Genomic DNA, 15890 nt, shown 5'->3' with positions numbered 1-15890 from the left:
TTTTAAGGTTCGTCCGGTTCTCTTCATTCCGAAGCTTAGCCCCGCCCACAGACACAATTAGAAAATAATTGACAAAGTGGGCGGAGTTAAGACAAAATCATTAGACTCAGTGTCTGGATCCTCCGAAGGACTGATTTGAAGGCCGATTACGTCATATCGAGGCGACAAGGCCTGTCCGAATTCAAGGACTCCTTCAAATGCCTCCTTCTTTTCCCCAGATTTGAAGGATGGGTCCTTTACGGCCCGCCGTATCCCATGATTCATTGGGGTCCCAACCGGGCATTCAGGCAGAGCTTCAATGGCGGTGAAGAGCGACCAATTATTTTGCTATATTACACTTTAAATGACACATTAGGATTTTGTACAACGTTTTTAGGCGAGAATGTAAACTTGTGTAAGTCTCAAATATCTGCTCGGTTCACCAAAACATAATCTGCTCTGACCTTTCCGGACCCGTCTGCTCCGCTGCGTTAACGGCCAGCTGCCCGCCGGCCGGGCGCCACAGGTCCGGTTCACCGGAGGAGAACGCCTGACTCCCGGCACATTGTTATAAAAACTCCCGCTGGCTTTCCCCACTGGGTGGGAGTTAAACACCGACATTATTCAGACAGGTAATATTTAGTTGTAAAATGTTTGGTTTATTAAAGTATTTCCTTTGTTCCTGAGCAAATCGGTTTGATTGATTAAAGTTAAGCCTTCAAACATAATAGTTTTATATAGTTATATAGTAGGGGAGACCGGGTATGGTTGTAACACTTTTTGCTCCAGCACCTTTAACTCACAGAATTTTTGAGCTAGAGTTTTCAAACTTTTATACAAAATACCCACATTTGTTTACTACAAATGGCACCAATTCAAACATCTGCAAGAATATCACAGACCTCATGAGTTCATGTCAAATACATGGTGTTCCTTTGTTACAACCTACCCCGGTAGTGGGGTAGGTTGTAACACCTGCTGGGGTAAGTTGTAACAATTAGACAAAAGAAGCAAAAACAGAGGCCACAACCTATGATATGTTTCAAAAAGATGTTTACTGAATTAAAAGAACAATACAAGAACAATGTCTCTCTCTCTCTCTCTCTCTGTGTGTGTGACTGACCATAACTCAAATATCCTCTGTGTGTGTGCATGTGTGTAAATTATTCTACTAGAACAAACTTTCTTAACATGCTTAAAGAACACTGAACATGTAGGTATAACAAAAACAATGTCAATATGTGTGTGTGTTTGTGTCTATGTGTGTGTATCCTTAATCAGAGTCACAGTGGTGACAAATGAATGATGGTAGCCCAGGAGTGCAGGCTTGGTGGGCCCAGAGACTGCATAAGGCACATTTTACCCACACTTCCTGTGGCTTTGAGTTGCCAAATGGCTCCATGCAGACAACACAAAAATATTCATCGTCTGAGGTCTCAGAATCCTCAGCACTGGCTTTTAACATTTTCTTGGCAGGCTTTCTCTTCTTCCTCTTTTGCTTGCCTTTATTTTTTGCAAAGAAACTCTTCCTTACATTTTTGCTTCCTCTTCTCTGTTCTTCTTCCATCAGTGCTTCTTTCACTGGTGTGTCAGTGAGTATTTCAGATTTCCTTTTCTTCCTGATCCTGCCAGTTGTTTTCCTTGGCCCTGCTTTTGGAAATGGCCGCATAGCCAAAGGATTGAATGTCTGATCAGGAGACACCCCCGAGGTGCTTGGCTCATCTGGAGCACAGGACATGTTCACATCAATAACTGCAGAGGAGCCAGAAGTAGTAGTCCCCAGGTGAGTTGGAGGAGAGGAGGCTGTCCCTAGGTGAGTTGGAGGAGACTGCGGCTGGAAAGCTCCAGATGTCAGTGATGTACCTGGGTCGGGACGGTCAGTGACTTGTGAGGGTGCATAGTCACACTCCTCAAAAATCTCAGGATTGAAGGGCCAAATACCTGTGGATTGGAAACCGGCATGAATGTTTTTCGGTGTTGCAGCTGCAGGCAGAGCAGTCTTCACAATACTTGGAATATCATATATCGTCATCATCTTGGCAGGATTCATCTTCATCCAGGCATCACTTGCGGTGTTCACCATTTTCTTAAATGGGCCGTAGACACTGCGATCTAGGGGCTGAAGTTTATGGCTACAGTGGGGGGGGAAGGTAAGTAGCACTATTCCCTTTTCTTTGCAGAAATCAATAGCTTTAACAGATATATGTGAACAGTGATTATCCAGCAAAAGTAAAACCTTTTTCTCTAGGCTGACCTTTGTGTGTTTTGCAAAATGAGCAAGGAATAAGAGGAAGTCTTCCTCTTGCATCCATCCTGAGGCGTTACCACTTCCTGCACTCCCTGTTGGCCCACTCTGAATGAAGAGTTCCTTGTAACGTTTACGGGGGAATACAAAGAAGGGAGGGATTGTATTTCCCAGTGCTTGCACAGCGCATGCTACTGACACGAGCACACCTCTCTCACCTGATGTCATCGCACCCACCTGCTTGACACCACGACGAGCAACAACACGGTCTGGTGATTGAACTGTTGTTACACCAGTTTCATCTACATTCCATATATCGCTCCCGTCAAAGTTGTATCTCTTAATGACCTGTCCAAGGCTGTTGAAGAAACGTTCCACATTTTGGCGGTTAAAACTTGTGGCCCGTGTAAGGCTGGTTGCCTCAGGACTCCTTATTGACAGGCTAGGGTTCCGCTTCATAAATAATGTGAACCAGTCAGGCCCTGCCATCTGCTTCTCATCCCATGTTTGTGGGTGTTTGATGTTATATGTTACTGCCAGTTGATATGCAAACTTTCTGACCTAAAAGAAAGAGGAATAGAAAATCAGAGTACATAGACACAAAAAGTTTTTAAATTTGTCTAGCACCTATCCTGGTATTCAATTCTTCTCTTGTCTCCAGTGACTAACCTGTCATATGCTTACCTCACATGGAGTCAGTCCATAATACAGGTCTGCTGCCTGAGTCAAATAGTCAGCCAACACTTCCTCCTGCACCTCAGAGAAGACTTTGTTGCTGCTCCAATAACCTACACTGGGAAGATGACTGGACCCCTGTTCTCTCAGCTTCTGCAGTGATTTGCAGTATCTGCTCAGTGTTACATGGCAGATCCCATGCGCCTTCGCAACTGATCTGACTGACTTGCTCTTCTTTGTGACCTCATCAGATGCTTTTTTTAAAACATCTGCAGGCACACCTCTATCAGTCTTTCGTATCCACTGCCTAGGCATTCTGTAAAATTATTAAAATAAAAATATTCTTAGTTGTATGTAAGGGGATGGTTGTAACAATTTTTAAAGATGTGTTACAACCCACCCCAACCCTGTCAGTCATGTTTAGCTAGCTGTAGTAGCATAACGGTTTGAAATTAGCACGGGAAAATGCACCACATGTTGCCTGAGAAATTACACTTTCATCTAATGTAAGTCATATGGTTTTATCTGCAACAGTATAAGTACTAAACAAAATATAGTCATGATAAAAAAATTTACTTTCTTACCTCAAAATCTGTTTTTTCTCCTTAGTATCTGCATGTGCCTGTTTCCAGCCTTGACAATCACAATATGGGATTGGGGAGGAAGCGGGTAAATTCTGAAATGATCATGTGACTACTATCTTGTCCCTGATTGGTGGAACTGGTGGTGTTACAACTCTCCCCATGTTACAACCATACCCAGTCTCCCCTATTATAACTAATAATTATATAATTAATTTTACCTGAGATCTGGACAGTATTATATTTCAAAAATAATAATTTGCTTATGTTTATTCCTTGTAGCAAAGTGCGATGCATGTTTCAACATTTTAGAATCAAACTAACAGATTTATTATTATTATTATTATTATTTTATTTTACTATGGAACAGTCTTTACTGTAAAAGGTGAAGAATAGTACAGAAACCATAAATACATGACTGAAAAACAAACTTCGGCTCCGTAGTTTTTTTCTCCTTTCTGCTTCGCGCTGTCACGGTTGCTAGGCAACGTGAGTTGCGCTGACGTGGGGGCGGGGACAGTTGGTGAAGCTACACCTGTCCCAATCCACTGCTTTTCTCTTCCGGTCAGCGTTTATTCGCGGTCTGAAGGATGCAGACCCTGAAATCGGACACAGCTTTTATTAATATTATCATGTTTTAAACAGACTGGCGCTTCCAGCGTGAGGATCACCGGCAGAAAAACATCACGAGGATCTCAGAAACAGAAAAAGAACAATTAGAACCAATTTCATCAGGAGTTCATCGAAACAGAACCCAAAGCATCATCCCTCCACCGCCGTGCTTCACTGCTGCTGGCTCCAGTTAGAAAGTGGGACTGGTTATACTGGACCGGGTTCTGGATGTTCAGGAGGAGGAAGAGGAAGAGGAGCACACTGCAGAGAGCTTCACTCTGTCACTAATGTCGACAAAACTGAGAAGAGTGAGGAGGAATCTGACTGGAACCATCGGACTAACGCTGGTTCTGATTCTGTTCTGGACGGTTTCCTTCAGCCAAAAGTGAAGCTTTAATTGAAACTTTTTTCTGCTTTCCTGGCTAAAACTGACGTCACAGCCTCCCGGCCACGTGACCTCAGCTTGGCGTGTGTCCGGCAGCCAATCAGCGCGCTGCAGCAGGTTTGGCTTCATCCTCCTCTTCCTCCACAAAGGAAGTCTAATTAAAACTCGCTGCAGCTCATTATGAGGCTGCAGGTGCACGCGGCCGCCGGCGGTTAATCCCGCTCAATTAGCGCACGCTCCCGCGCACAACAACAATGCGGGGCGCTGGACCGGGGGCGCGCCGGGCCTCCGCGTCCCGCAAAGAAACAACAATCATCATAAACACTTTTAATGTTTGAGCAAATTAATGTTTGAACAGGAAATGAAATAAAGCCCGGAGAGAGGATGATGATGATGATGATGAAGATGATGACGATGACAGAGAGAAGAGTCTGTGAGGCTCGATAGGATCCATTCTTCAGCTGATTAATAAATTGATAAATAAAATTTAACAATTTACTTTTGAATATTATTCTGATGTAATTAATTTTTAATAATCTATAAAAACAAAATCTGGAGAAACCATGTTTACTGTTTTCTCGGCACATTTTTAACGGTTTGAATTATTAACCAGCGTTTTTGGATAATCCTCTGATATTTCAATGTTTTGTGATTTTCTGCAGTAAATCAAAGTTTGTTTTATTTGGTTGGATTAATTATTCAAACTTTTTCATTTTGACAGATTCATAATGAAAATAAAAAGTTATTGGAAAATTAAATTTGTTTTAAAAAGTCAAATTAAAAAGTCCTTATTTACACCATTAAAAATCAATTTTTATTTTAGACCAAACAAACATTTATTTATAATATTAGTAAATCGGCAGAATTTTTCACCAACAGTAAAACCTCTTTGCTTCGTTTCTCTGAACGAACCGTTATCTCATTAATACTAATTATCATAAAATGCTGGGGAACGCGCGTGCATGTCTGGAGGCCTGTGATTGGCTATAGAAACAGAAACACGTGACTTTTTAATAAAAACGTTAAAACTTTATTCATTATTCAGTAGAAAAACCACAAAAAGTTCCAGTAAATAGAATAAAAATCTGTTTATGTACAAAATACAAGTTTTGATGTGACGAAAGCAAATAAATAGAAACAACAGGTGGGGGAGGGCCATATTATGTGGGGGGGGAGGGTAACTGGATAATGGGAGGGGGGTCTTTTCAGCTTTTGTCAGAGCGAAGAAACTGGATTTCCACGCTCAGTTTTCTGCCTCAGCGCTTTACTAATTATAAAGTTGACTCTTCACCTCCAGGAGGAGGAGGAAGAAGAGGAGGAGGAGGAGGAGGAGGAGGAGGAGGAGACCTGACTGGAACCTGTTCACTGCTGAGGGGTTAAGGGGGGAAAGTGCAAAGATATTTAGAGTAAAACACAAACTGAGACACAAATAAATGAAGAAGAACGTTCTTCTCATCCAGTTCAGTTTAGTCCAGTCCAGTTCAGTAAGGCAAACTGCGGTTCCGCTGCGGGAGAGGTCTGTCTCCAGGTGTGTCCAGGTGTCCTCAGTAGATGCCCATAGCGAAGCTACGGAAGCCGAACAGCGCGTCCCGCGGCAGCAGGTCGTCCGGCGCGGCGGGGCTGCCCGGGCTGGAGGCGCAGTAGGCCGGGGAGGAGGAGGACGAGGAGCCGCCGGAGCTCCAGCAGCGGCCGGCGCTGCCGTCGCTGGCCGGGCTGGGGGCGGGCCGCAGCGGGGGCGGCTCCCCGCCGCGGCCCGCCTGCAGGTCCGCGATGCGTATGGTTTCGGACAGAGCCCAGATGTAGTTGTGCGCAAAGCGCAGAGTCTCGATCTTGGTGAGCTTGGTCTCATCCGGGAATGCGGGGAGGACGCCCCGCAGCGCGTCCAGCGCGTCGTTCAGGTTGTGCATCCGGTTCCGCTCCCGGTCGTTGGCTTTCAGCCGCCGGCTCTTCTTCACCACCTGCGCGCTGGCGTCGCTGCGGCCGCGGCCACGCCGCCGCTTCTTCTGCTGCTGCTGCGGCTGGTCGGGCGGCGGGGACGCGCCGCGCATGCTGCTGCCCCGTACGCTGTCCTCATCGTCTGTGTGCGGGAACAGGTCGCAGCTGGTGTCGGTGTCGGAGAACACGGAGTCCATCTCGGGTTCGGTTCGGTTCTGAGGAGAGACAGCAGAGTTAGAAGCAGGTCCTGGTCGTGCGGGTGCAACTGGAGAGCGCGTGCATTGACTCACCTCACCTGCGGGATGAGGAAGTGTTGGTTCCGACCCAGCAGAACCGGGTCTGGATCAGGACTGCTGGCACGCGCCTCTGCTGCTCTGGATCAGCTCGTGAGCTTGGCACACGCCCGGCCTCAGCCCGCTTATATACCGGGCCGGACAATGACCGCCCCCCCCCGGTCTCCCCCCCAGCGGCAGGTCGGCCCCGTGCCAACCGCCTCATCTACATAATGACGCCGCAGCGCCCCGCACGGAGAAGCGTGCCGCCGGACAGCGGCAGCCAATCAGAGGAGGAGCAGAGCCACGCGAGCGACACGCACAGACCCGCTCCTCCCCGCAACCCCCCTCCACCCCCCCTCCACCACCACCACACACTAAAAACTTAACCTGCTTTAAAGAGAGAAGAAGAAAAACTGAAGCCTCCAAAATCCTGGACTAATTGAAGACCAGAACCTTTCAGAGGAACCAGAACCAGAACCAGCTGATCTGACGTGAGGAAAAAGAACAGGTGATCCAAATGAAGTTAACATTAATTGGTTTATTGATGTTTTGATGACGTTTCAATAAACTGATTGAGTTCTGAAATTAAACAAATGTAAATAAAGTTTGACAAACATTTTCTAAAGTTGGAGCAGGAAGTTGGTTCTGATTGGACCTTCTGCCTGTCTGGGCATCCTGACTACTGACAGAACCGCCAGCTGGACCGGTACCGGCTCGCAACCGTCTGGTGGATCAGTGCCTTGCCCAGGATCAACCATCAGCATGACGGAGGAGCTGGAATCTAACCAGCAACCTTCCTCTGATCCAACCGGCTGCTTCCTGGTCCTCCAGAACCATCTCTTGTTGCCATGGCAACCATCAATCGGGATACAGACGGCCTCGTTAACTGAACATTTTTATTTGGAGAAGCTGAAATATTTGTTTTCTTTTATTGTTCCGGATTCAAATTTAGAAAACACACACACACACACACACACACACACACACACACACACACACACACACACACACAAACTGATGATTTCTGAACTCAGCAGAACCGTTCTCCTGGGAACCGAACCGTTCTGCTCTGGTCCGGTTCTTCTGAATCATCTCCACGTGTAGAAACAAAAACCCAGAAAAAAAGATTTAAAAAAAATCATAATTAAATCCTCTGAGAACCAACAGAACTGGATCCGGTTTATCTGTTCTGGACTGAACCAACCTCACACACACACACACACACACACGCGCGCGCGCGCGCGCGTCCCTCTAAAGGTTTTCTGAAGACATCTTTATGAGACTTTTCCATTAATTATTCCATTTAGATTCGCGGCGCAGCAGAAACCTGCAGAGTCTTTCTGCAGCTTTATCCGGGGGGCTCATTTATAAATAATTACACAATGTTTAGAGTCTTCAGGCATGTATAATATATCAAAGCGATTATGAGGTGAATTGTTCCATTGTGGCGCTGCGCCTCTTTTCACCGCGCTCCGCTCGTCCCGCTCCAGATTCGCCTCTTTGTGCTGCTTTCTTTCTGCCTGCGCTTCTCTATTGGGCCTTTCTTATTCTAATGGCCCAGCGGGACAAAACAGAGCCGGGCTGCACACAAAACCAGAGCCGGCCGCACACAAATCATCTCCGGCCGCCCGGCAGGCCGCAGGGCCGGCACAAGCCCCGTGGGGCCCCGGGCAGTGACCCGCATGACCCGAAATCCAACATAGACATTTATATTTCAAGAAAAACAAAAATCATATTTCATATAAGGTCACATTTTAATTCATAAAATATTTAAAATTGCAAATCGTGTTTGATCTTATTTTATTTTCATTTGAACTCCACAAATCTGTTCTGCTTGTTGTGTCTGTGGAGCTCATTACTGCCCCCTATCAGAGAGATATGGTACTTTCTGCATCACTCTGCGCATCTATGATCAAAGATTCAATATCACACACATGTATTCAATATATCAAACTGTGTAGAACATTGTTTAATTACAATGAATTATGTCTGACTTATTTCATGTATTTGAACAGGGAATGCGTAAATTCAGCCATTTTGAACAATTTAATGAAAATTTAAATTAGACTCTCCCTTATTGTTATCAGCATCTGTTTTATTTCTCATGTACTTTTATAATCATGATAAAATTCGACCTGGTCCAAGGTTCTGCTGAACTTTAAGACTCTGCAACACAGAAAGCTCCTAGTTTTCAGTCTGGAAACGTTCCTCAGGTTGTGTGTGTGTGTGTGTGTGTGTGTGTGTGTGTGTGTGTGTGTGTGTGTGTGTGTGTGTGTGTGTGTGTGTGTGTGTGTGTGTGTACCAGGTTTTATTGCTGTCTACAATGTGGGGTTATGGGGACCATTGCTTCTTGTGGGGACATTTTCTTGGTCCCCATGAGGGAAATTTTTGTTTTTGGGTTAGTGGTTAGGTCTGTGATGGGTAAGTTAGGGTAAAGGTTAAGGATTAGAGATAGGCTGTAGAAATTAAAGGAAGTCAATATGAAGTCCCCACAAGTGATGAAAACACGACTGTGTGTGTGTGAGAGAGAGCTGAGATGTGGGCGCTGAGCAAATCGCCCTCTGATTGGTGGAAGCTGGTGCTGTTCTCCTCCTGCCGTGCAGGTGGCGCTGTGGAGCCTCAGACAGTAAGATGTTTGACCTGATCTGAATTCATCAGAGTCTGAGTCCAAGCTTCCGGCTGGTTCTGGTTCTGGACTCTACTGGACCAGAACCAGCATGGAGATGAAGGACGTTGTCTCTGAAGCATCCCGGGTTTCCCATAGCAACCATGAGTTTCTGTAGTAACTATCAGTGTCCTGGGTCTTCCCCTCCTCCCGGTGGGACATGAACTCCTCACCAGGGAGGCGTCCAGGAGGCATCCTGACCAGATGGCCGAGCCTCAACTGGCTCCTCTCGACGTGGAGGAGCTGCGGCTCTACTCTGAGTCCCTGCTGGATGACCGAGCTTCTCACCCTATCTCCAAGGGAGAGTCCAGCCACCCTGCGGAGGAAACCCATTTCGGCCGCTTATATCCGTGACCTCGTTCTTTCGGTCATGACCCAAAGCTCATGACCATAGATGAGGGTGGGAACGTAGATCGACCTGTAAATCGAGAGTTTCGCTTTTTGACTCAGCTCTCTGTTCACCACGACGGACCGGTACAGCGCCCGCTCCACAGCAGATGCTGCCCCAACCCGCCTGTCGATCTCCCGCTCCCTTCTTCCCTCATTCGTGAACAAGATCCCCAGATACTTAAACCCCTCCACTTGAGGCAGGACGACCCCCCCTGACCCGGAGAAGGCAGTCTACCCTTTTCCAGCTCAAGACCATGGCCTTGGATTTGGAGGCACTGATCCTCATCCCAGCCGCTTCACACTCGGCTGCGAACCGCTCCAGCGAGAGCTGCAGATCACGACCTGATGAAGCCAACAGGACCACATCATCCGCAAAAAGCAGAGATGTGATCCTAAGGCCACCAAAACGGATCCCCTCAACACCTCGGCTAGTCAGAGATTCTGTCCATGAAAGTAATGAACAGAATCGGTGACAAAGGGCAGCCTTGGCGGAGTCCAACTCTACAGGAAACTAGCCCAACTTACTGCTGACAATGTGGACCAGACTCTGACACCAGTCATACAGGGACCTGACAGCCCGTATCAAAGGGTCCGGTACCCCACACTCCCAGAGAACCCCCACAGGGCTCCCCGAGGGACACGGTCGAACGCCTTCTCCAAGTCCACAAAACACATGTAGACCGGTTGGGCGAACTCCCCAGAACCCTCCAGAACCTGCTGAGGGTGTAGTGCTGGTCCAGTGTTCCACGACCAGAACCAGAACCACACTGCTCTTCCTGAATCCGAGGTTCGACTATCCGACGGACCCCTGAATAGACCTTACCAGGGAGGCTTAAGAGTGTGACCCCCCTGTAATTGGAGCACACCCTCCGGTCCCCCTTTTTGAACAGGGGGACCTCCACCCCAGTCTGCCAATCCAGGGGAACTGCCCCCGATGTCCATGCGATATTACAGAGTCGCGTGAGCCAACACAACCCTACAACATCCAGAGCCTTAAGGAACTCCGGGAGGATCTCATTCACCCAGGGGCCCTGCCACCCAGGGGCCTTGCCACCCAGGGGCCCTGCCACCCAGGGGCCCTGTCTCCCCGGGGCCCTGCCATCGAGGAGCTTCCTAACCACCTCGGCGACCTCGTCCCCAGAGATTGGAGAGCCCAACCCAGAGTCCCCAGGCTCAGCTTCCTCAACAGAAGGCATGTTGGTGGGATTGAGGAGGTCTTCGAAGTATTCCGCCCACCGACCCACAACGTCCCGAGTTCAGGTCAGCAGCACCACTATCCCCACTATAAACAGTGTTGGTGCTGCACTGCTTCCCACTCCTGAGACGCCGGATGGTGGATCAGAAACGCCTCGAAGCCGTGTGGAAGTCTTTCTCCATGGCCTCTCCAAACTCCTCCCACACCCGAGTTTTTGCCTCAGCGACCACCCGAGCAGCATAACGCTTCGCCTGCTGGTACCTATCAGCTGCTTCTGGAGTCCCACAGGCCAAAAAGGCCTGATAGGACTCCTTCTTCAGCCTGACCGAAGATGTCCACTAACGGGTTCAAGGGTTGTCGCTGCGACAGGCACCGACAATCTTGCAGCCACAGCTCCAATAAGCCACCTCGACAGTGGAGGTACGGAACATGGTCCACTCAGACTCGATGTCCCCCACCTTCCTGGAACGTGATCAAAGTTCTCCCAGAGAAGGGAGTTAAATCTGAACTGTTGTTCAGTGCGTAAACACAAACCCATGTCTCCTCTTCAGGCTCCATGGGTAAAAGTCCGGTGACCAGGCGCTCACCATCGTGCCCCCCCTCCAGGCCTGGCTCCAGAGTGGGGCCCGGTGACCCCCATCCGGGCAAAGAAACACTGATTCCAAGGGTTTTGTTCGTCATAAGGGGTCTTCAGGCTGCGCTTTGTCTGGTTCCTCAGGACCGTCTGTCTTGGGTGACCCTACCAGGGGCATAAAGCCCCAGACAGCAGAGCTCTTAGCATCACTGGGACACTCAAATCCCTACACCACCATAATGTGGCAGCTTTATTATATGAAGAGTCAAAACTTTTAGTGCAATTATTGCATTTCTTCAGGCTGGAATCTTCGTGTTCACATTTCTGGTACGACTGTAAATCTGACACGCAGCTAATCCACTAACAGCAGAGATGGAGCGGCTTCTCGGTTCATTTCTGCTTCAAACCGATCTAATGCTGGAAAACACTGCAATAAGGAGTTAGCCTGTTAGCAAAGCTATTCTAGCATAAAACAGCATCTGAATGCTAACATGCAGCAGCTAACGCTAATGTTAGCGTCCACATTTCTAAAGAAACTTGATGAATGATCAGAAAAACTCTGGAAAGATGAACAGATAGAAAAACTTTGCTCTAATCTGAAGATTAAAATCTAGAAATATCTCTGATATTTCTGAAACTCACACCGGTCATACAGGTGTCTATCTATCTATCTATCTATCTATCTATCTATCTATCTAGATGATAGATAGATAGATAGATAGATAGATAGATAGATAGATAGATAGATAGATAGATAGATAGATAGATAGATAGATAGATAGATAGATAGATAGATAGATTCTCACATATTTTTATATATATATGTAGTGGTATAGAAATGTATGTAATTCTACAAATAGTTTCCAGGTGAGGAGTTCCGGTTCTTAGGTGGGCGTGGTGTATATAAGGGAGCTGCAGCGCTCATTCAGCATGTGTCGTCTTTGTGCTCCCACTGTGTGGTTTGTGTCCGGTGGAATCTGGCAGCGGAAAGCAACAAATTGCTGGCTGGTGCATGTTGTGCTGACGATCTGGTGGTAGGTGTTCTCTCTCCCTGCACTTTAGCTGATCGTGGTCAGAAAATCTAAATTAAAGTGTGATTATAGGTAAAACGCCTCAGCGCTGCGCTCCTCTTCCTCGGTTTGCGAGTGTGTGTGTGTGTGTGCGTGTTTGTGGATCGGCAGGTAAGAAATTAACACCCATTTAGGCTCCGCTTTCTTTTAGTTTTAGTGACTAATCTGTTTGTAGTCCCCACAGTTGGACCATTGCTGCTCTGTCTACGTTCGTTTCCCGGATCTGCTCTGTCTACGTTCGTTTCCCGGATCTGCTCTGTCTGCATCCGTTTTCCGGACCTGCTCTGCTCCTGTCTACGTTTATCTCCCGGATTTCGGCACAATTGTTTTTAAAGTTGGACTGTGGCGTTATCCGCCCTCATTAAAGCGGTGTTTGGGGTGTGGCGTCAGCGCGCCCATTTCACCTCTCGCTGCGGTGCGGCAAGAGGACCACGCCTGGGCCTGATGTTTTAACTTGTATTATCTGTTTTCTATTTCTTTTACTTATTTTGTCTACAGCCTTTTTTTTTTGTTCTTTATTTAGTCAGGGCTGATATTATTCTTTTTGAGATTATTATATTGGTTAACTGTCTGTTTTTGTTTGCAGTTGCTGAGGCCCGGTGGCGGTGTTGGTGTGGTGACGGTGTCCTCCTCGTCTGTGTGCTGTGATTTTTGAGTTTGGGGTGTCTCACTGCGTCTGGTGTTAAAAGGTTTTTTTTTTTGGTTTGCTGTGTTTGGTGGAGGTCGTCCCCATAGCGCCCCCTCCGGCCGGTAACCTCAGCTGCTGCAGTTTTTTTATTTTCTTTTGACTTATTTTGATTTATTGTGTCATTTTTAAAAACATTTTTTAAAAAAAGAGAATTTAATAAAACTACTTTTATAACTGTGAACTGTCTCAGATGTTTTAAATCCCTGCATAACCGAACCTGTGTGCCTCCGACGAGAGGTAATATTCCCTGGGTGAAATTCCCAGGGTGGCGTTGTTGAGCAACCTATTAGAACTAAAATCCCACAAAACCCGAACTACCATCTAGTGTCGCCACATATATATATGTGTGTGTGTGTGTGTGTGTGTGGAGGGAACTGTATCTCTGTTCAGGCTGATTCTCTGACGGGATTAAAAACTGAACACAAGATGTGACTGAATTTTAATGAAGTGAAACGTGAGAAAATAAGATGAACACACACACACACACACACAGACACAGACACACACACACACACGCACACACGCACACACACACACACACACACCAGGCTGCTGGTGGAGAGTGTCTGAAGGAAGAAGTTTAATCTGCTTAGCCTCTGATTAACAGCCTGGTAATCCTGCAGCCCAACAATCTGACAGCAGCCCCCCTTCGCCCCCCCTCATGGGAGTCCTCACAAGATGGCCGGTGATGAAGACGAGGATGATGATGGTTCCATCATCAGTTCACTGTGAACTCCCGATCCAGTCCAGGATTCTTCTTCCCGCTCCGTCTGGTTCTCCGGGTTTTCCTTCCATCTCCAGTTCTTCAGGATCCAGAGTCTCATTTCTCTGTCCTGGTTCTGGTTCTGACCCACATTAGAGACGTGGGACCAGAACCAGAACTGGAATCAGAACCAGAACCGTGGATCTGATCCATCATAAAACTAAAACCATATTGTTGAAAAAAAAAAAGTTTTAATGCCACAAATAAAGTTTTTTAGTTCCAACAATCAAAACCATTTATGAGAAAAAAAAATCAAGTTAAATGAAAACAAATATTAGCCTGCTAAGCTAACGAAGCCAATTTTATAAACAAAATCAGAACTTTCATCTGAATGATAGTAAATCGATGGAAATATTCAAACTGTCTCATTTTCACTCAAACTTGTCAGATTGTGGAATTGAATCCATTTGTGATGAACAGATTACAAATATGTCTGGGAGAAATTAATCATCTTTCAAATTATTTTTGGAAAAAATGTGTTGGTGTCTGCAAAATACTTTAATAAAATATTAACAATAGAAATGACAAAAAATAAGAGCAGTTTGTGTGCATTGTTTATTCAGGTGCAACAATGATCACCAGAGAGAAAATATGATACAAACATAAAATCAGAACCCGAGACTGAAGTATTGATCTGTGTCAATATTATCAATCATTTGATCAATCTCCAGTTTCTCCATGAGGAACTCCTGAAACAGTCACAAAATCTGGATGAATGTTGGAAGTTTGACTCAACGAACTAACGGTTCTGACCCGAAGAACCGGATTGGCCCGAAGAACTGGATCTGACTCAAAGAACCGGATTGACCCAAAGAACTGGATCTGACTCAAAGAACCGGATTGACCCAAAGAACCGGATTGACATGAAGAACCGGATATTTCCTCCGGCTCCAGGACGGGTCGGTCCGGTTCGGTTCCGGCTCTTTTCTGGCCGTGGCGTTGCCATGGCGCCGAGCGGCTGCAGATAAATGGCGGCCGGGCCTTTGTGGCGCTAATGTCGGGTAAACTGGAGGTAAATTACGAGGCTGAGCAAACAGCCGCAGACAGAGAAAGGAAGACGGATGGAGGCCGCCGCCGCCGTTCCGTTACATTAAAACCTTCCTGAAGCGGCAGACGGAAAGATATCGATAACAGCCGACAGACGGGACAATAAACTGTATTTGATCATGCTTGGGTCTGTGTGCACAGAGGTGATGAAGGAGCGGGGGGAGGAAGAGGAGGAGGAGCGTCTGGTAGTTCCTCACTTTGTTTTATAATGGACAGAAGAAGCAGAAGACAAAGGTCTTCAGATCCGGATGCTTCTGCTGTTCGTCATGTTGAAAACTTCCAAGACACAAAATAAACGAGAACATTTGCATTTGCTGTGAAAACGCAGAGCAAATCCTGGACGCTGAATGTTTCGGTGAAAATTGCAGAAGCATTTAGTCAGCTGCAGAAAACTTTCAAAAAGGTGAGTAGCGATCCTGTGCTAATTATTTTGTAACAGTTATTCAATTAAAATGTTGCGGACTCAATCACATGACCGTTACATTCAGTCCATGAATAAATCAGGAGTTGGTGCTGATTTATTTTTACACAGCCAGTGTTCGTGTAACCCAGCTGTATTTTATTTGTTTGTTCTGTGTTATTTGCTTTTCTGTATTGTTTTTACTTTATGGGTAGTGTCCCTTTAAGAGCAAAGTACGACATCACTTTACGGCAGCGTTCCGACTGCAGTTGCAAGGGGAACCATAGACATAATATAAGGATAGACCCTCATGGACCGCTCTCGCCTATTGTCGCTGACGAGATTTAGGGCGGCCATCTTGGAGCGGTCCACCACTCCACTCAGCGTTATGTGTTTAGCAGCACAATGACG

The 15890-nt window shown here is 46.6% G+C and overlaps 1 protein-coding gene across 1 annotated transcript; it reads right to left on the bottom strand.

Annotated features, from left to right (window-relative positions):
* Positions 1–5818: 5818 nt before the first annotated feature.
* neurog1 (neurogenin 1) lies at positions 5819–6852 on the bottom strand. Its single transcript, XM_088009213.1, has one exon. It carries the CDS (start codon positions 6607–6609, stop codon positions 6022–6024), a length of 588 nt encoding a protein of 195 aa, XP_087865339.1. The 5' UTR covers positions 6610–6852; the 3' UTR covers positions 5819–6021.
* Between the last annotated feature and the right edge of the window lie 9038 nt (positions 6853–15890).

The sequence above is a fragment of the Poecilia mexicana genome, unplaced genomic scaffold (genome assembly GCF_051168715.1).
Source record: "Poecilia mexicana isolate PSO_F unplaced genomic scaffold, ASM5116871v1 scaffold_10, whole genome shotgun sequence".
NCBI lineage: Eukaryota > Metazoa > Chordata > Actinopteri > Cyprinodontiformes > Poeciliidae > Poecilia > Poecilia mexicana.
This window is presented reverse-complemented; position numbering and strand designations above follow the sequence as displayed.

What these genes read in the sequence shown, in the direction of transcription:
- neurog1 (XM_088009213.1), bottom strand. Translation starts at nt 6,609, where the DNA reads ATGGACTCCGTGTTCTCCGACACCGACACCAGCTGCGACCTGTTCCCG.